The following is a 20814-nucleotide window of genomic DNA, read 5'->3' as shown; positions in this document are numbered from 1 at the left end:
ACAGAGGTTTTTTGCTGTTGTAGCTACCCCTTGGGTGGAAAGGATGACATGGGGCAGGTTGCTGTACAGGTTCAGGTCCAAAATGATGCAATGAGTTTATGCAGCAGCTTTCCTTTATAACTCATAGACTTTGTGAATGATCCTTGTAACAGCAAGGGCAGAGGGGTGAGGAAGAACATACTACCCAGTTTTACTTCTAGCCTGGAGCTTAGCCCGGGAAATCCTCTAAGGGAAGCTGAAATACTTCCCAGTTGTACTGTTTGCTGACGTAGAAGAAAACCTCCCCTTGCTCCCTTTCCTAGCATGAGAACAATCTACAAGGGCACAGCATTTCCTGGTATAAAGTCTCAGGTCGCTTTCTGAGGGGAGGATAGAAGGGACATTTCAGTTGCAGGGTCCTCCAAAAAATCCTAGACAGATCTCCAGCAAGGTCCCAGGTAATTTCATCCTCCGTGAGCCTGTGATGCTCAGCTCTGTGTGCATCTGGGAGAGACTCCTTTCCAAGTCCTCCAGCTGTGCCAGTCTCAGGGGGAAGGTGATCCACACGCTGGCTTTTGTGGACAGAGAGGTTCAGTACAAGGGATCATACATGACTCCTTGAGTTCCCCGCATCATGTATGCCTGATGAGATGGTGCCCAGAGAGAGGGTTTGAATCCTTAGCTGACTTTCATCCTCTACATTCTGCAATTCTTCCCCTGCTCTGCTTTCTTGACCTGCAAATACCCACAGCCCTTAGCCTCTTATGCTAGACCTGGACTGCGTACTCCAGTCCTGGCGGTGGGGTGTGCAACCCTTTGGTACCCCCAGTGGGTATCAGGGTGAAACCTAGCTGTGTGCCCACCTCTCCTTCCCCAGCACTGTCTGGTTTCCAGCAGAAAGGACAGCTGCTGCCTGCAGCTTTCAGTTACCCCTTTAGTTCGAGCAGCGGCATTCACGGCCTGCTGATGTTGCAGTGATGATACTGGTCAGCAGAGGATATTCTCTGATGGTACCGCGGTCAAGGGAAAGCACGAAATCAGTGCGAGCTTGTGTGTAGCTGCCACAATATGCTGCCTGCCATGTGTGTACTTTGCTGCTTCTCTTCCTAACCCCGTGCAGAAATCATTTATTAAAATCCAATACTCAGGGCTTCTAGATACCTATGCAACAGGAAGGCAAGTTTGCTTTCCATTTGGTTGCCCAGGCCCTTATGTGATGTCCACGTGGAATTATTTTGCTCTTCCAGTTGAGTCTTACAAGCCTAAAAGATAAAGCACCAGGATCCACATTCAAAGAAAAGTACTGTAGGTGCAAAACTCCGAATTCACAGAAGAGGTACTGAGATGAGGTAGCCTGCATGATTTTAATACTACTGCCTTGCATATAATCATTCAATTTTTAATGATATGATTACAACCTATTTTTTCAAAACTGGACTCTTGCCTCATTAAATACACAGTCTGGACCTGCTGCTGGTATAGTAGGCATCTCTCGAATCCTTGCTTCAGTTGTTTCAGAAATACGGAGGGTAGAAGAGGGAGTGGACGTGGCAGTGTACACCTGGCCCCAAATCCTACCTCCAGCAGTGGTCACAAGCAGATGCCTACAGAGGAGAAGAAACAGGGCAAATACATATCACACTTCCTTCTCATCCTCTCCGAGCCTTCAACAATTATCAGCTCAGGAACTTCCTGGTCTAGAAAACTTTGTATTTGGTAACTTTCAATGGATTTCTCTTCAACAAATACATATGACCTCTACTGGAAGCCATACAAGTTGTTTCTGTCTTTGACACTGTTTCACAGCTTAATTAAATATTTCCTGAAAAGTATCCTCCTTCAGGTTGTTTTGAGCTGCCACATTCTAGATCTTTTAATGCCCCTAATTCCTATATTGGAAAAAACCCATGAACAATCTGCTCCAACCAGCCTGTCTGTGCCACTTGTGATTGAACAGATTTCTGTTGTACCTCCTAATAGCCATTTCCCCTTCAACTTCTTTCTTTAAAAAAAACCAAAACCCTCCTCACTTTTAAGGAGCTCATTTCTTGACATTGAATGCAATTGTCCACAATTCTGTTACTCCTGCAAGGATCTGGATATATTATAGTAGCTACTGCGCAGCAATGTTTTGACAGTGGCATTTTGAACCAGGTCCTATGTGCTACTTAGTCAAGTCAGGGGATGCTTTTCTCCTCACCAGGAGTCGTTGACCATCTGAAACAGTTGCCTTAGCCCCATGCTCTGACATGACAGTCACTCTCCCATGGGGTAGCCCCTGCCTCACATTGCTGCCCTGTGCTCTGCCTTCACTGCATCTCTGACCTCCCTCAGCACCTCAGCTAGGCAGTCAGGGATACAGAAGATAGAATAAATGTATTTTTCTTATTCCAACTGGAATTTTAGTCCATAGGTTTGAAATCTAGACTAACATGCTAATTCGTTACAGTGATTTTTATCCTAAACTTTCTCCAATTTGCTGTAATTATTTCACCACTAACACTGTCTATTTATCTTTCCTCTATAGTTTGTATCTTAGTATTTAATGGTCACTCTGAAGGATTGCCCTCAAGGGTAGGAGAACTAAATTTTTACTTTAATTCTATCATTCTAACATCACTAAGCATGAAGTGACACTAAGGAACTAATTTTGGTTTGGTTTTTGGGTGGTTTTGTTTTGGGTTTTTTTTTTTTTTTTTTTTTTTTTAGAGCTGGACACAAAGTGTCTCTGGAACAGGAGTATCTTTAAATTAAGTATTTATTTATCCCATTAAGAATTTACTTTAAGACAAGCATGGGCCTTGACAATTGGACATTATAGCAAACAAACAGTAATTTTAATGATAAAAGGTAAGAGACTGTTGAGGTAAAGAATAAATTAAAATATTTACAGGAGCAAGTATTTTTATGTATAAAGAGTCTACAAAGAGACGTAAAACTTTTAACAGCTATGTGCAGAAGATGGAGTGAACACCCTGGTGTCACTGTTCTATCTCAGAAGAAAAAAACATTTGCTTAAATGCACTGGAGGAGGGTGTTTTATGTTCTGTGTTGTCTTTGGTCTATCTGGATTTATTTTTGACTCAAAGAGGGACATATGTGCTTCAGATATAACTTTTTAATATTATTTATAGGAAAAAAGTTCTCTTTATTACAAGTGAAGATTTTCAGATGAACACATACTCTAAGCTCACTGAAGATACTCAATTACATACTACAGCAAAGTGTAATTATTTTGGTGAAAATAAATATATACAACCAGCAACCTTTGTTTTGGCTAATTTTGATAATTTTTTCCCTGGGCTTGGCCTGGAAGGCACCTGCCCCCAGCCAGGGGACAGGCTGGGCCAGTGAGGCCAGTGTTGGAGTAATGAATGACGTCTCTATTGCTAACCTTGGCATGGCTGAGGTCCTCTGTAAATATAGCTCTATTCACTAACTATATTCTTCATTATCAGCTCTCTTTTGGTTCATTTATCTGTTAGCATGTATCTTTTTGAGCACAACACTAGCCTCTGTTTCTTAGCAGTCTTCAGTGTTGAGAAAATTGTATCTGTACTTTTCCCCATCTGGATTTGATATCACCTCCCAAAGCATCATTCCATTTTGATCTGATGCATATTTCTCAGTACATTCACTATTGTATTTACATGTGTTCGGTTCATTTAACTCAGGTTCTGACTGAGAAAAGGTAAGGAAAATCTGGATTACTTCCACTGACTCACGTGGAGATATTATAGATTCAAAACAGTGCAGTGTGGAGATCTCTTTCTTGTCTTGTGATCTACATGTGCAATCTATTATTATAATCTAATGCGACTCTTTAACTGAACCATTTATACAATATTGTTATTTGGCGTCAATCCTGTAATGGCTTAACTGGGCCTTCATATATACATTGCTATTGATACTTATTTTTCTCTACACTATCTCCTCCAACAACTTGTGAATATAAAATATACAGGGAAATCTGGTATCTATTATCAAAGAAACAGATTGTTACTTTTCTTCTAAATGAGTTTATATGTAACTTTATTTCTTATTCTTCTACTTCAGATATCTTAAAATGTTTTACAGACATATGTAATGGAAATAAAATGCATATTTAGAAGACATCTAATATAGGCCTAAACATATTTATGAATGTGGCTATGAAAACAAATGTGTATACATGGACAGAATATATATATTCTCAGAATATATAAATATATTCTAGCAAGACAGGGTGATAGAAGAATCAACTGAATAAAGTATACCACCTACCGTAGAGGAATATGAAGAAAGAAAATGTAGGTTGAGCCTTGATGCTTTAAACAAAACTGATTTGGTCATTCCTCTGCTGTGTATGAAGTTTGTCAGTTTTTAAGAGTGATGCTGAAGATGGCATTCTCATTTTAGTGTCCTTCAGTTACAAGGGAAAGAAGTCACACTACAGAGAGACAGGAAAAATGAAGCAAAACAGAAATTTATCAGTTACCTTGTAACAATCAAGATGGAACAGATGACAACTTATTGCCATACATAGTACTCATGAATTAGGTGAAATAACTCCTGAATTAGAAAAAGCTGCTTACTGTCTCAGAATAAAAATACAACATGATGGAGCAGTAAGTCTTCCAGATGTAAGAAGTTTCATTTATTCACTTCAGCTCCACAAGAGATACCTGCAGGTTTTTGCCATGGCAAGTGGTCTTTACATGTTTCGTACTAGCTTGCACTTCTCACAGCAGATGAACCACAACCGTTTTCAGTGACTGTAGCTGAGGGAGTAGGAGGTTATCTTTTCCCATTATCACATCCTTCTGTGCTGAGCTGCAACTTGCATTGCGATAATTATGTTACAGATGAGGTCCCAGATGCAGGGAAGAGAAACACTTCATCTCCAGAAGCTAAAAAGTGATTGGAAAAATCAAGTTACTGGAGAGTAAAACATGGTAGATTATCATATTTGGAAAGAGCTGGTGATATTTTTGGAGTACATGGTTAATGACAACAGATAACAGCCTGGGAGATTGCTGACAAATGTAAGTCAGGAGGGGTATAGAGGGAACTGTCAGAAAATAATTCCAAAATAACAAATACATTTGGGGACATTTTCATTTCCAAAGCCTGCCTTGCAAGTGGGGGCCGTGTTTGCTACCACCACACTTACATCTGCTCATCTGACAGAATGCTCTCTGGGAACACAGCGAGGTCAGCAAGAGCAGGTTCATGTTGGATGCCCGTCCGGCATCAGCAGAGGTCACAGAACCAAAGGATGGTGGCTAGCTCAAAGATGGCTGTCAACAAGAGACCACAGAGACAAAAGCTCCTGGGGGAAGAACAGACCAAAGTGTGAAGAATGACACTGAAGTAAAAGCGCCCAGGACTGGGTAACAAGGTTTAAAACACTGAAGTCTTTCACTCCACATTTACTCCCTTGGTAAGGTGCTTTGAGGTTAAATCATTTGTGATAAATTTCTAGTAGGTGCTTCAAATGAAACAGGATTAGCAGAGAAATCAAATCATATTCCTCTGACATCAAAAACTTGTGCTAGTGAAATTTCATTGACTACCAATGAAAGTACCATTGGTTTACTCTGGTGAAGTGATTCGTATTTTACAGTTCTTTCTCTACTTGGTGCAAGTTCACCAAGTAACCTAGGCCCTAGCTGGTGAATCTGATCATTCACCATTATAAAATATTGAGTTCTGACCCAATCATAAATAGCCAAGAGTCATATTCCTTGAAAACTAGACCAAAGATTTGAAAAGAAATGGAGAAATACAGAAAAGCTGCTATAGCCTTGCTCAGGCAATGACTCAGGAATGGCCTTGACTAGGGCCATCTTCTAATCTTCTAAGCCACAGTACAAAACAGTGCCCTTTTCAGCACATACACTGAGTACAGCATGTAAGGACTTCCCCAACAAGACAAAGATTTCAAATAAGCTCAATGTGTTTAGACAAAGTTGATATTCTTTTACAGTTTCATTGAACAATATCAGCTAGATTAGGAAGTGTCATTATATCTCTAACAGCATTGGGAAGCCTAAACCTAAGTCTGCAAAACAAGGTCAGCAGGCACTGTTTTCCTCAACAGTCTTATTTTTAAATTGTTATAAAGCAGGATAACTCATCGTAATAAATCAGGAGGTAGCTCTTATCAAGAGCTTGCCTTTGAAAAACACGAGAAAGAAACAGGGAAGTGTAGAAGCAGAACAGAAAAGGAAGGAAAAGGAGCAGAAAGAATTAGAGAAATGGTGAAAGACTGAATGAGCAGCCAAAAGAACAAGGAGTATTCACAAATAATGGCAATGGGTGTAAGATTAGGAAGACTAAAGTTTAGGTGTAGTGAGCAAGAAAAAGGGAAAAAAGAGAGAACAACCCAGTGAGCAGTGCCTCTGTGCTTTCTGAAGAACAGCACGGCTCCATGGAAGAGCCCTATGAAGTTTTCACGAAGTATAAAGATAATTATTTTATTATAGTGCAGCTTACAGACAGCTAGAAATAAACTGTCCAAATCTCACTGGACAAAGAATTTCCCACAATCAAATGTAAAACCAGCTCTGGATTCTGAAAGAGTTTTTGTTCCTATTTATTGAAAAGACAGAGATCAGATATGAGTGTTAAGGGAACTGAGACAAGAACAGTAGAAACGAGCTGCCTCTCAGCCAGCCTGTACTGCACAGCTGATACTGGCCACATGAAGCAAGACTGTGAATCAGAAGAACATGAAATGATGTGACATTTGACACCTGGCAAGCTGCAAGGAAGAATCTCAGAGGACCTACATATTCATTACCTATTCACGATACCCTGCCTACTGAAAACCATCCCTAACTTGGAAGTTTCAGCATGAATTTCAGGTATACTGGGATTTACTGCAACATAACTAGCAGTCATCATGCTGAGCCTCTCCTGAGGAAAAGGAAAAGGTAAGATTATGAGATTATATTTCAGAATATTTTAACACTGTCCCACAGTATCCGGCTAGCTGAGATGCTGATATCATTAAACATGGGTGGTAAATATTTAAATTATTATTTATAAACGATATTCAGAACAAGATTCCTTCCTGCCTATTTGCAAAACATAGTTTAGGATACAAAAATGACTGACACATAGCTCCTGACATTTTTTATGCATGTACTTAGCTTTAAACATGGGAGAAATTCCATGGATCTTGAGATAACCACTGGACCCCCCAGATTACAAAAATTAAGGAAAATATATAGGAAATGGAAACAGTCATAGGATTGGAAGCTGCATGCTTCGCACAGGATTGGAATCTGCAAACTTTTATTTTATAATTTTATTTTAAAGGTATTTGTATTTACAATGTATATTTCAGTATTTATGCAGCTCCATAGCTATCCTTGCTGCGTTGCAACTTTGATTCATTATTAGGTTGATGCATATGTATCGATACTGCACCTGAAAGTAGAATTTCTGGTTTTTTTCCCTTTCTAACTGGGATTATTTTTCTCATGTTTCAATTTCTTTATTTCTTGTTAGGTTGCTGTTCACATACTTTTCTCTGTATGCAAGGAAACTGCTCTGAAGTCTCTGAGCCTTGTGCATATATAGGAGCCTATGCATACAAAGCAGTGTGCAGAATGAAGAATGTAACTTCTTCATTCTTTTGTCAGTAAACAACTTTGAATTAGCTCCTATCAGATAACTGAAATTAACTGTTTCTACACTGCCAGGCCCCAAAACTGCAGATCTTTATATGCATTCTTAATGTCAGCAACATGAGCAGTCACATTTTCTTCAGTGGAGTCACTCACATGCTTAAATCTACACAAAGATAATTTCTCGAATAAAGCCCTACTTGCAGAAACTCAGGTAGCTAATAAGATCAGAAGCTACAGTATGTCTGCTTGCAGTGCTGTCTGCAGTGAATTTCCTGGTCAATACATTTTTAATTCAACTTGGTAAGCAGAGACAGAACTTACCAGTAAGTCTTACGTATTTGCACTGCTCTGTCTAGAATGAGTGATGCTGGCACTGCCAGCAGAGCAGCAAAATTTAAGAAACATAACCACAGAAATAATAAACTTGGTATTTCTTTAGTCTACTGCTTTTGTCTTCTTTTGAGCTGTTGAGTTCATGCCATCAAGCTTGTCTTTAAACTACAGAGGTTAGAGTCTTAAAAGCAGACAACAGGGATTTTTGGGTAATCAGATTTGGAGCTTTAAGGAATCCACTAAAAGAGCAAGACTTGGCAATAATCCATCATATAGTAACAGAAAACTGCTAAGGATAACAGCATTCACCCAGTCCTTTTCATTATTTTTTTTCTTTGGTTCTGTGCAAAGTTAGATTGATAATTGTTTCATGTCACAACTTTCTTTCCAGCACAAAGATTGAAGGTCTTCCTCTCTTCATCAGCTGAGGACATTGCTATTGGGTTAGGCTGTGATAACTCTAAAAGCTAAGCTGCTACCACAGCTGAACAGACCAACCGGTGCAGTCATCTTTCTGCTTTACTTTCCTCTTGATCCTCTGCCCTTGTACCAGGATTCATCACTGCAGAAGGCTGCTATAACTGCTGAGCCAGCAGAAATCTATTCCCTTTTTTTCAGAAGGTGATTTTTTTTCTGTTGGACTAATGAGTTGAATTGAATTGAGGGGCTTTACACAAGTCCCTACATCATGTGCAAGCAGACAGGCAGAGGGGACCAGGGACTGAGGCCGTGCATGGCAGTGGGGAGCCATTGGCTGGACTTGAGCTGTAACTTCTGGCTTCTCTGGTCGGGTTTAAATTTCACAGCAGCTAAAGCTGATCTTACCTGGGGCCTCCTCCTTCCACAGCGCCAGCTATGCCTTCCTTTCCCCCTTCTTGAGCTGGTGTTGGTGTTTGTGCAGACGTGCAGTGAGCCAAGTAAGTCAGGCAACTGAGACCACTGAAAACTCACCTAGAACAATCAAAATAGTATGTTAGTTGTCAGACAGATCAGCATCTATAACCAGCTGACTGCCCTGTTGCAGAAGAATTAATGCTACTTAAAAGGAGGGAAGTAGAATATATAACTGAGAGAAAGGAAGAGGAAAGGAGTAGATCACAGCAGCCTGGAGTCAGGTTAAACTGCCATAGAGGAACATCTTCAGTGCTGTCTTATTCCTTTGGATGTCACGGAATGGGGCAAGAGAAACAGAGACTACTTCAGTTGTAGGCCTTTTGCATTTCTTTGTGCAACAGACTTTTGGAAAGCATTCATAATTAGTGAACAGAAATTCTTCACATAAGCAAGAAAGCTGTCTGTTTAATGAGTGTAACTTTTATTTTTCTTTCACTCTCGCCACCTTTACGCGTCTTCCCACTCTCAAAGGTGCTTTGCTTCTTAGCTGCAGTTTCATAAAAATTAAATGCCAAGTCCCTCTTTTGAATCTTAAGCACTCGACTTAAACTTTGCGAAATCCTGGAAGTCATCTGTTGTACGAGCTCTGGGCCGGCTGGCTCTTCTCAGCAGTCTAGGAGGCTGAGGTGGTAAGACAGTATCTCTTCCACTTCCCCCTGATGAGGCTGCTGCCTTGTGCAAGCCTCCCCTCCTGCCCGCCGTTTGGAACGGGATAATCTCCGCACCACGCCAGCTTCCCTGCTGTAGTAGTAATACTCGCGATACAACCAGCCACGCTGCTGCCATCGCCTCCTCAGCCTCCACCCCTAACGGGTTTAGTTTTCTGGTCTCTCCCGAGACTTGACAGCACACTGTTCAGTGACTTATTTAAAACGCCCTTTAACTCTTCCCAAGCAGCGCCTCTCTGACTTCAGCCGCCGTGCCACTCCCAGCGCATTGCACGGGCCGAGCCCCCGCACACCCAAACGCCAGCCGGCAGCCGGCAGAGCGCAAGGCCCGGCGGCGGCGCACAGGGCGGCGGCGCACAGCGCGGCGGGCAGTCCGCCCCTGCCGAGGCCGGCGCTCCCGAAGCGGGACGACCCGTCCCCAGCGCTGCCCCTGCGGCAGCCGAAGCGGGCAGCCGCTCTGCCCCGCGCCCCCGCACACCACGCCGGGGGATGCGGAGGGCTGCCGTCCCGGGCCGCCCGCTTCCCCGTGAGCGGGCAGCAGGTCCGCCGCACGGCCTGGCGGCGGCGGCGGCGAGCCCCGCGGTGGGCGCTGGCGCCCGTTACGCACCCGCCCCGGCCCTGACGGACGGACCGACTGACCGACCGACTGACTGACAGACTGGCCCCGCCGCCCAACCGCCACCCTCCCGCGCGCGCGCGCGGACGGGCGCCCTCGCGGGGCGGCGTCACGCGGCCAGTGGGCGCGCCCAGCACGTGGACGGCCGTGAGGTGGGGGGGAGAGCGGGCGGGCGGCAGCGGGAGGCTCCACCCACTCCGCGGCGGGGGAAGGGGCGCGTCACGTGAGCGCCGCGCCCGCACATGACGGCGGTCACATGACCGGGGAATGGGCGGACGGGGGTCACATGACGTGCCGCTGGTCGTCGGTGCCGCCTGACGTCCCGGGGCAGCCGCGTGCGTCCGCCCGCCCGCCCGCCCGGCCCGGCCCGGCCCGACCCGCGCCCATGGCACCCACGGCACCCGCCGCCCCCCGCGGGGCGCCGTCCCGGCCCCGCGCCGCCGCGCTCGCCCCGCTCCTCCTCGTCCTCCTGTGGCCGCCCCTGCGGCCGGGGGGCGGCGGCGGCGGGGCCGCCGCGGCCCTGAACGACTTTTACCGGGACCTGTGCAGGTGGGCAGCGGCGGGCGGCCGGTGGGACGGGACGGGAGTAGGCGGCGGCTGGAGAGGGCCTTCCCGCGGGGAAGGGCTGTGACCGGCGGAGTGCGGGGCGAGAGGGGTCTGCCGGTGCCCCTTCTCGCTCCTGCCCTCCGCCGGGCCGCGTGTGAACGAGCGGGAAGTGGGGGAGCTCAGCCCGGGGGCTCGCCGGGGCGGGCCTCGTCCCCGCGGCGGCCCGAGCAGGCAGGGCTTGTGGTCGCCCGTCCCGGTGAGGGTCAGGCCGGGAGGCGTCGGGGGAAGCGGGTGTTCGGGGCTTAAGACCGAGCTCGGTCTGGGTCCGCTGGAGGCGAGCGAAGCTGCGTGAGACTCTCCGGAGGGTGGACCGAGGGGTGTCAGCGGGCGGGCGGCGTGGAGCTGTCCCCCGTGGGACCCCGCTGTGTGACTCTGCGGCCGTAGGAAGTTTGCAGGTGGGAAGATGAGGAGACTTGGCTCTGTTCGGGTTGCCTCGGAATGGCTGGTTTCTAGGGCGAAAAAAGCCGAAGTGGTTTGCAAGGGGCATCGCTTGATAGTCTTCTTTGTACTAAGGGTATCACCAAATGCCATTAAGTAACTTGCAGGTGAGTTAAGAAAGCTTCGAGAAGTGAGAACTGCTATGTGGAAATGGCACTGTTCTTCATGTTTTGGCATGTTCCTGCTCTGAATTCAGTCATGGATTTAGTCTGGCAACAATATCTTGCTAGTCTTGTTTTTTGTATCATTTAGCCAGAATATACAGTGGGACTTACAGGAATACGTTGTGTCAATCAACAGCACTGGGCAGACACCAATGTAACACAGTGAATGTAGCACTGAGGGCAGAGGATGGCTCACTGGAGGGAATGGGCTCTTCTCCTGGTGGGATCTGGGGAATAATACTGTTAAATGATGAAAAAGGGAAAAAGTAGGTTTGCTTGCAAGATTAACCCATGAGGGTGGCAAAAAATGGTTTTGTCAGATGACCACCCTGATTGTAGAATTGAGACAGAAATGAGAAACTATTGTGTGGCTTCTGGAGGGAACATCTCTGACTAACAATTTAAAAAAAAAAAAAATCTACCCTAAATGACTTGATTCTCAAGCAGTTCCTGTTTTGAGACTAGCATTAAATCTTATGAATGTCTCTTGGTTTTGTTGTATGTCTGTGATGAGAGGAATATTTGGGACTGCCATTGAGAGACATGCAGTCCCTTTTTGGATGCAAATTACTTAAGCTACTTTCCTTTTGTTACTGGTAAGTGAAAAATAAATTGTGAATAGATAGCATAATTGGCAGTTTTCCTTCTAAGATGGCCTGCTTCAAAAACATGTGCTTACTGTTCTGCCATGGTGGGAAAAACTGCTTTGAAGGACCTATGCCTGGTAATCTAGAATGGGTAAAGGGAAAAAACAATGACTTTGCAGTCTGGCAGGTGGGAAGACCCCATGGAAATCAGTGGTGAAGTGTCATCTCGGGCACAGTTGCAGAAAAGCTACCAAGTGAGGGATGATGCAGTTAGCTAACACAAACACTTACACTACTGGCTGATGTCTCAGCCAAAAGATAGAATACGGGTGTGCAGGACAAGTCCCTGACCAACCTGTTTTTGCACTGCCTTGAGACAAGATTTTGATTTGTTTTACAACTGTTAAGAAAACAGTGTTCTGACTTTTGCGTGGCCTAATGGAGCTGGTGAAGCTGCAGTAGCCTCTGTGGCTGGTATGTGAATGTCAAAAGGAGGGCAAGGAAGGAAAATTTTGGGGATTAGAGGAGGTACTGACTGCCCTTTAAATAAAGGTAGAGTGATACCCAGGTTAGGACAGCTGTCTTGCAGGGAGGAGGAAAGGTGTCAAAACTGTTTTGTGCAAGAACTGTGGCATGAGGCTACTTAAACTTGCGTTAGTGGTTTTCACTGCTTGTTTCATGTAGCCTTACTGCTATTATGCTTGGACAGTCTGGGGAAAGAAGAAAAGCTTTCCTTCTCTGAAACTTTGTCAAATGTGATGGCTTGTAGTGACTGGTTTTGTCATGCTTTCTCCTTTGTTCTTGTGCACTCTGACAGCTGACTGTGCTGTCGGGTGACTTGCAATTGAAATTCTCTTTTTATCTTCTGTGTTGAGGTGTCTCCAGGATTGCTGCAGTATGAGCACCTGGCAAAAAATACAGGGAACTGGTTCCATATAGGAAGTTACTAGCCATTTCGGTCTCTTTCCCCTCACATCTTTCATGTGACAACACAGGAGAAAGAAATTCTGGAGTTAATTTTGTGAACTGTTCTTTAAATCCATCTCCTATAAAAACAAAAGAAAGCTTGACAGTTTGGGTTCACCTTCCATGTAACATCAGGGAAGTTGCTGTAAAACTTCCCTTCCCCTCAAAACATTTTCTGCAATATTTTTAAAGTGTGATGGCAGAGCAGCAAATACAAACTGCCTCCTCTGCCTCCTGTTTTGCCTGATAATCAGCCCTGGATGAGAGATGATTTGATGACAGGTAATGTTTTTGTCTGCTGTGCAAGGATAGGAGTTGGTGCATAACTTCTGTAACTTTTGGACTCCAGAGTGGAAGGAAAACCGTTTAAACTGCTGTACATCATAGGATTGCTATTATGCAGAATTTCCAATTTTGGGGTTGTAAGTCAAATCTCCTTTACATTCACTGTTGCTTTTTTTAACAACACAACTCCTACAGTTGACTGTACGAATGGTTTTGTTTGTTCAAACACTGTCTTTTCAGCCTTTGTTGTGAAACCACAACTGTGCTCTTGTGTGCTGCTGGAAACCCTCGGTTTAGCATTCAGCTGAGCCTTGGTGAAGAAGCAAGTGCTGAGTACAGAGAGGTGACCCTTTGGTGAACTTGCTCAGCTCTGTTAAGTGCTTTGACATGTTTAAGTGGGACATGTCATAAATAAGTAATTACTGGACTTATTTGCATATGCACATGGTTGCTTCACATGCCTGGGAAGCTGCCATTATAGTGGCTTAAACGTGATTTCTCAGCCCATAAGCTTCCTACAGCTTTTGCGTACTTGAACTTCAAATTGCTATCCCTTTTCTTACACATTCTGTAAGATGATGTAGTAGATGTCTTTCATGCTACGCTGTAAACCACCAAATGTCTTTTGGATGGAGAAAGATGAACAGCTTGTGGTGTAACCGTAAGGCTATTACGGATGATGCATATGCAAGAAAACTTGCCTGAAGACATGCACTGTGCATGATGGTTGGAAAAAGTGACAGGTAAGCTGGAGCAGAGCTAAGCATGAGTAGGGCATTAAAAAACTCTTGAAGCATAGCATTGGCTTTGTACCTTCTGCCATTCAAGCTCTCATTGTCTGTAAGGAGAACTTGCTTTGACATAGAAGTTTCTTTACCATACATATTTGTGCTAAAATATTAGCCACATCTAATAATGATTTTTGTGGTGACTAGTGGATCTGAGCTGCCAGCTTCAAATTTGAAGTGGTCATCCTGGAAATTGTTCCTGATCTTGTTCATCTGTGATCATGCTGGTTGAACCTACTCATAAAGACCTTCAGGTGTTAGTTTCATCTCTGCAGTGTTCTGATAGCTGAGGAGCTGCTGGGCACAAAATTATGTGGATGCACATATGGATCCACTTTCCAACTCTGTTGTTGTAGGTTGCCTTGTCTCTGTGCCGAGTTGTCTGTGTATCACCCCTTCAGCAAAACGAGCCACTTCAGTGCATTCCCCAGAGAGTAAACACATGTTTCTTTGCAACTATGCTTTGCAGCTGTTTGGAGTAGGGTGTACTCTTCTTCCTAGCAGTCATCCCTTGGGTAAGAGTTTGAGAATCAAAAAACTTGAGCATGGTGATGAGAATGGTAGCAATAGTGTTTCGGGTGCTCTGTTGCATTTGAAGTGGTTCACTAGTGCTCAAACCTCAAAGTGGCTCTGGCGTGGGGACGCACGTGCTGTGACGGCCGTTAGCTATCTGCACCTTGTCTGACTTCAGTGTCTGAGCTACTGATTTGCAAGGTAAACTAGACTCACTAATGCTCACATCCCTTTTCCCTTTCTCATGTTCTTTTTTCCATGAGTTCCTTCTTTGCTTTGTCAAAAAAACACAGAGCGCTCTTTTGATCTTACGACTTGCTGAAAAGTAGTTTACTTTTCTTTTTCATGCTGTCGCTTCAGCGTCTCAAAAACAAAGGTAGGTAGCCGGAAAGGCTGACCTGCAGGCAAGGTTATTCCCAGTAACTCATTTGGACCTTGCTTGCACAACTGCTTTCGACAGTGGCCTCCCTCCCTCCCTGCTGCCACTGGTGCGTGGCCAGAAACCACTGTGAGCCAGACTGGGAACTGGCCGGGCTCAATTCCCTCTCCACACACATGCGCAGGCACCTGCTGTTTTTGCTGAGTTAATTTTGAGAGAGGGCAGTCCCTGGGTCTGGCTTGTGTCAGGTGCTGAGGCCAGCAACACACAGGGGAGGGGAGAGGAGGACAGCTGCCCTGGGGGGATTGACCTGGGTGTGTGTTTCAGGGCCCTGACTGTGGGATAGTCCACGTTTGGGTTTATCTGGAAACGGGTTGTGATTTCAGCAAAAATAACTGTTTGACAGTTTTAATCAAGGTGTCGCCCCCCCACCCCATGACCAAGGCTATCACTTTTTAAAGCTGTTGGTATAACAGCTCCCTAAACTAGCTCAGTTGCATTGAATCTGGGATATCTTAAGCCCTTCAAACAAGATAATGTCAGCTGGCCCTGCTGAGGGAGTAGTTACGTGAGGCATCAGTGCTGGTGGAGGTGAGTGCTGAGCAGCTGGAGGAAGCTGGTCCGTGTGCCTCAGCCATGGTCAGGGTGGGTGATGTGATTGCCAACAGATTGTTTCCATTACGGGATGCAGCAGAGACATCAGCTTGTATCTTATTGGAAAGTAGAGCACATGCAACTTGAAACTATTCCCAGGCACTGACTTAATGCCAGGAGTCTTACTTGTGAGAGAAATAATTCTTACTTTTACTGTGAAAGTGTATTTTGCATCTCTCTGATGAGAACAGCTGCTTAGGCTACATCCAGCCTGCTGTTACTCCCAGTCAATAAATCCTGCCCTGCTCCTCCCACCTATTAAAAAAAAAAAAAAGTCCCTTGAACTTCCTTGAAAGTAATACTACTCTGAAACTGCATTAGATTTTCATTTTTGTGTACCGCTGCAGTTGTGGTTTGGACCATGATTAAATGTGGGATTTCATATTTCCTTTCTGTGGACTGTTTTGAAGGATTCCTCAGCCTTCCCTGTCCAGGGGCCTGTGAAAGGGTGGAGGGAAGGGCTAGCTTCAGTGACTGCTTTGCTTCTGTTCTGTAAGCTGTTCATCTTGTTTCTCTCTTGCTTCTGGCTTGTGGGTGAACTGACTTAAAGATGGTGGTTTCCTCTGTTTCATAACATGGGACTGGGAAAGAAAAACCCTTAATCTCTCATAGAATGATAATTCTGTTTTGTGAAGGACTTAGATACTCGTTCAGTTCACAAACCGATTTTAATTTGCAAGTTCTCTTAAAAAAAAGAACATACTGAAGAACACTCTAGCTTGATCAAAAACTTCGTGTCCTAGTATTATATGTTAACTTTTTGTCATCTTACAAAACCAGTCAAAAAAGGGTACTGGAACCCTTGAGGAATTTTTCAGTGAAATGCTAATAACTTTCTGGGGCTTCATTGTGAAGAAATTGTATTTTGATTGAAATGCATTTTCTCCTGGAGGTAAAAATGGCTTTAGTCTTAATCTCTTGCTGTTTTCAGAGCCCTTGAAGGTAGAGTCAGGTTCTTTTAAATTTGTGTGTGTGTGTGATTGTGTGTTGTCAAGCTGTCTTGCATTCCTGAACTCTGGTTATTCTGTACTGTAGCTTAATTCTCATCATCATCATGCATTGTGATTGTCTTTATCTACTTCAGAAATGCAAGAAACTGGCTCAGTGCACTAATCAGTATGATTGTAAAATGTCAGCTCTCTCTGCTTATGAGGAAAGAGTAATGGCAAGTATTTGGCTAGGATTGAGACACAATCCTTGAATCTGATTAAAAAGTAATTTTGTTGGTATTTTAGGTATGACTCACTACCTGGTAAGTTATTTTTTGAGCCTTCTATTATTATAGTTGAGCCTTTATATCCCAATATAATTAGGATATAACTTTTTTTTTTCCAGTTTGCAGGGAGAACTCTTGTAGTTGTCCCTAACTTGTTCCAGCCATTAGTAGACTGAAATTAAGGCTGCTGTAGTACAGGGAAGCCAAGAACCCTGTAGTCAGTAATTAAATGGAAAAGTATGTGGTATCTTACTGCTGGCTCTTTGATTAGAGATCAGCTGCACTGGATTTGAGGGAAGTTCTCGGAGGACTCAAAATCTGGAGTAAAATAGCTAAACTGCTGTTGTCTCTGCCTCTCTGAAGGATTGGGCTTCAGAAGTGGAAAAAGAATGGGTTCTCCTCCTGGGGGGGATCTGGGGTAGGATAGTGTCAAGTGGTGCAACACCTATGAGCTAGAGATTAAGGCAAACAAACCTTATGGGCGAAGCTTCTGGTCAACTTTTAATTTCTTGATAGCTGAGAGAGCAGAGTTGAACTCCCTCGCTGGATTTGGTACTAATCTGTAGACGAAGACAAATGCTTCTATGGGTCAGATGCATTAAACCCTGTGTGAGTTGTACATAACTGGAATATCTAATAAAGGCACTGTGCTGTCCTCAGTTTTCTGATGTGATGGCTCTGTATTAAATCGTACTGAAGCTTCCACTTGGGATAGAAGGGAATCTCTTGTGTTGCAAAAATCAATACTGTCCAGAGGATGCAGGCTGCCAGCAGCAGAAGAGGTGTGGCTGAGCCGAGCTGACGGCAAATGTTTACTGAGCTGTGCCTTTTTAACAGAGCTTGGCCAGAGCACCGTGCTTAGTAAGCCAGGCTGTCTAAAGAGCTCCTGACTCCAAAGTAGCTGACCTGGGCCTGCCTCGGGACTGCGTGGTGCTGTGTCATGCGGCTGACCACAGCTCGCTGCACGAATCCTTGCTCTACCTCAGAACTACACTGCATTTGATTTTTTTCTTCTGTTACTCTGATTTATTCCCCATTGTATTTAACCAGAGCTTCATGTTCCATTATCAGTGTTTAGACAGCTGACCTTCTGATAAGGCTGTGGCAAGCTGGTGTCACTGAGTTTCTTGTGGATAGCTCTGCTTGCTTTCCAGCTTCTGAGATCACCCTTCAGAAACTGTCCTTTCAATACTGAAATATATAAAAAATGCATAAAGGTGCAGCTAGGCCCTAGTAAGCGTTATTAGCATTTTTCTGTCTGAATGCTGCAAGAATCTCAACCCCAATTTTGACCCTGAAGCTGGGTGGCTCTGCTGCTGGCAGGCAGGATGAGACTGGCTGCTCTCTTCCACTTAGACTTAGCACTTCTGCCGCTGTTACTGCTGGGTACTCCTAAAGTGCAGTAGTGTGCAGCCTGCCAAGGATGTTTGAGAAGTTTATCAGGCTCTCAAGGGAAAAGGTTCACCACCTGTGATATACCTAGAGTGGCCTTCACAGAGATCTGACGGGGAAGAACAGGTGGTTGGGTGTTCAAGAAAGGCAAAAATGGACCCGATATATGCTCCTGAAGTGGTTAAATCTGTTTTGTTCTTGGCCCTGACACAATAACAATTATTTGTGGTATTTACAGCTGTAGAACATGAATGCGAAACTCGAGTTAGTGGTGCTCTTAGCTTTATAACTTTGTTATTTCAGGGAGTGGTGTCTAGAAGATGGCAGTGCAGACAATACGAATACCAACTGACAACCTTTTTTTTTCTTTTCAGTTACACGTGGGAAGCAATTGATGCGAACAGACATGTGCTTTATAAAATAAACTTGTGTTTTGGCGTTGAAGAGTGTGGAAGATCAAGTGCAGTCTGTGCATACGACATCAATAAGAAGGCGTATCTGTCTGTAGGTAGGTAAACAAGTGTCTTGCCTCATAAGTAGTTCAGAGACATGTTAATGGATGGTCTTATAACTATTGAAACTTTGACATGTTAGCAAAGATTTTTTTTTTTCTTCTCAGAACAGTGTAAAACTTTTTCCTGTTGTGGATTTACTGGGGAGATTTAGGAAAACATGATCTGATTGCAGCTAATCACTTCACAGGACAGTGAAACTTATCTTATGGTTTAGTTAAGTGTAATCTAGTGTGAAACTTTGCAAGGCTATCTCAAGTGGAAATAAGTGCATCTACCTGTGTGGCAGGATATGCACTGTGCACAGCCTTGTTTGGAACTTGGTACTGTACACAGGATAAAGCTTAAGTTACAGCTCTAAACGATACCACAACCTAGCCTGATGTAATATCAGCTCTTTGTTCAGAGTCAGGTTACTCTCTGTAATGCAATCTTGGAGTATTGCTAGGCTTCTAGGATGTTGTCTTTAAGTTGTTACACACAGAAAGGAAGTCAATTACATGCAGTCCTCTGTTTTCAGTTACACTTGTCAAATCTGGTGGCTGCTTCAGTAGTTCACAGATGTCCTTGGCATTCTGAGGAGTGGTGGACTTGTGCATGCTGTTCTAAATACGAAACTGGCATATTCCTATACACATGCTTGCACATGATTTCATTGGTCAGAAGCACCTTGTGCTCTGAACAGTATTTATTTGTGTGCTTATTTTCATGGATGCTTGTCACTTTCAAGGTTGCTTCTGTGCTTCAGCTAATGAAACAATAATGTAGGAATACTGATTAAGAGGTTTTCTGATAGCTGACTGTTACTTCTAATAGAATAAAGGAATAGCCTTCTGAAAGGTAGTATCTCTTCAGACTGACTCTTAGTACCTGCAGATCTGAAGTTTGGATTTTACATGCTTGCCAATCTTTCCTTCCATTGGCAGACAGCTCTTATCAGAAGCTGAGTCTTCAGTAAAAGCGTTTGAGCTCGAACTGCTGGAAAATGGTGTGGAGAAAGGTGATTCTCGCCTGTATGCAGATGCTAGTCAGACTCTGTTCTCTCCAACCCTCTCCATTAACTGTAGATTCAGACTGTGGTCAATCAGTGCTTTTCAAACAAACCGCTAGCATTGTGACCCAGGCTTATAAAATCACTGTGTACATGAATCAAAGTGTATCTCTGTTCATGGCTGCATGTGTCTTTTTTATGTAGTGCAGTATATCCAAGCTCCAGAGTTTGCTAGGATGACTGGTTACGTTGCATTTGAGTTCAGACTGCAATTGCATGTAGTAGTGTCCTCTACTCTGAGGAGCGTGACATCTCAGACCACTTGATGCTGTTAATGTGTTTTATTCCTAAAATGTACAGCAAGAATTTTGTTTCCTGCTGCTGTGCATCTCAACTCATATGCATTTGAGGCTTCAGTTGCCCATGGATTAGAAAAGGAAGTAGTATCTGGGCATCTGTTTTAACATGCTTTTTTGAGTGAGACTGGAATGTGGCAGGTTGAGTGAGCTTGAGGAAGCCTGTTCTCTTAAGGGAAGTGTGAGACCTAGAGGCATGTGTAGGTTTTGTTCCATGCTTCTTGTGGAAAGAGGAAGGGAGAACAGAGCTGGGTGATGACCATGAGCAGTATCAAATATTCTGGCGTATGCAAACCTTGAGTGTTTTGTTGCCTGACTGCTACTGGGTGGAAAGAGGATTTAGCAACAATCGTAACTTGGTCTTGCAGAGGCTGTTTGAACTGACTCTCAAGGGTTAAGCCACAAATCCTGTTCAAGAAAGATATGTTTTTAACCACCCTGCAATAAATTAAGAAATCAAGGCAGTGCAGTTAACATCAACATTTAATTTTGCTTTGTTTTATTGGTCAAATTTTCTAAGTTTTGTACTTGTTCATGGTTAGTCTGAGACTTACGAGTGATGCCTGCTGTGCTTCATTGTACTGCCTCTAGTTTCGTTGGAGCTTCAGTACCATCACAGAGTTGAGATAATGCTAATGGGTCATCAAGCTTCTTGCTTGTCAAAAAAAAAAAAAAAATCACTCTTAATGAGAAAAGAAGAATCTCTTTGATCCAGGTCTAGGCAGCTGTAGACTCCCAGTGTAGATTCCAGTTAGCTAAAACAGCTAAGCTGCATACTTGTCTTCAAGCAATCCAGCTGATATGAGATTACCTGTATGCCAAAGCTGAGTGCAGCTGAAGGGCTTTGATTTGTATGGA

The 20814-nt window shown here is 44.0% G+C and overlaps 1 protein-coding gene across 2 annotated transcripts in view; it reads left to right on the top strand.

Annotated features, from left to right (window-relative positions):
* The first annotated feature begins 10380 nt into the window (after nt 1–10380).
* The window catches only part of IGF2R (insulin like growth factor 2 receptor), a 61160-nt gene continuing 50726 nt past the window's right edge, over nt 10381–20814 (top strand). The window contains exons 1-2 of one of the 2 annotated variants that reach the window (XM_069786910.1): nt 10381–10658; nt 18472–18605. In XM_069786910.1, the coding sequence (XP_069643011.1) occupies nt 10396–10658; nt 18472–18605 (397 nt within the window). In that variant the 5' untranslated portion in view covers nt 10381–10395. Of the gene's footprint in view, nt 10659–17585; nt 17939–18471; nt 18606–20814 lie in introns of those variants that run through there. The other variant, XM_069786911.1, reaches the window with a different exon arrangement.

This window comes from Haliaeetus albicilla, chromosome 7, assembly GCF_947461875.1.
Source record: "Haliaeetus albicilla chromosome 7, bHalAlb1.1, whole genome shotgun sequence".
Classification (NCBI taxonomy): Eukaryota; Metazoa; Chordata; class Aves; order Accipitriformes; family Accipitridae; genus Haliaeetus; species Haliaeetus albicilla.
This window is presented reverse-complemented; position numbering and strand designations above follow the sequence as displayed.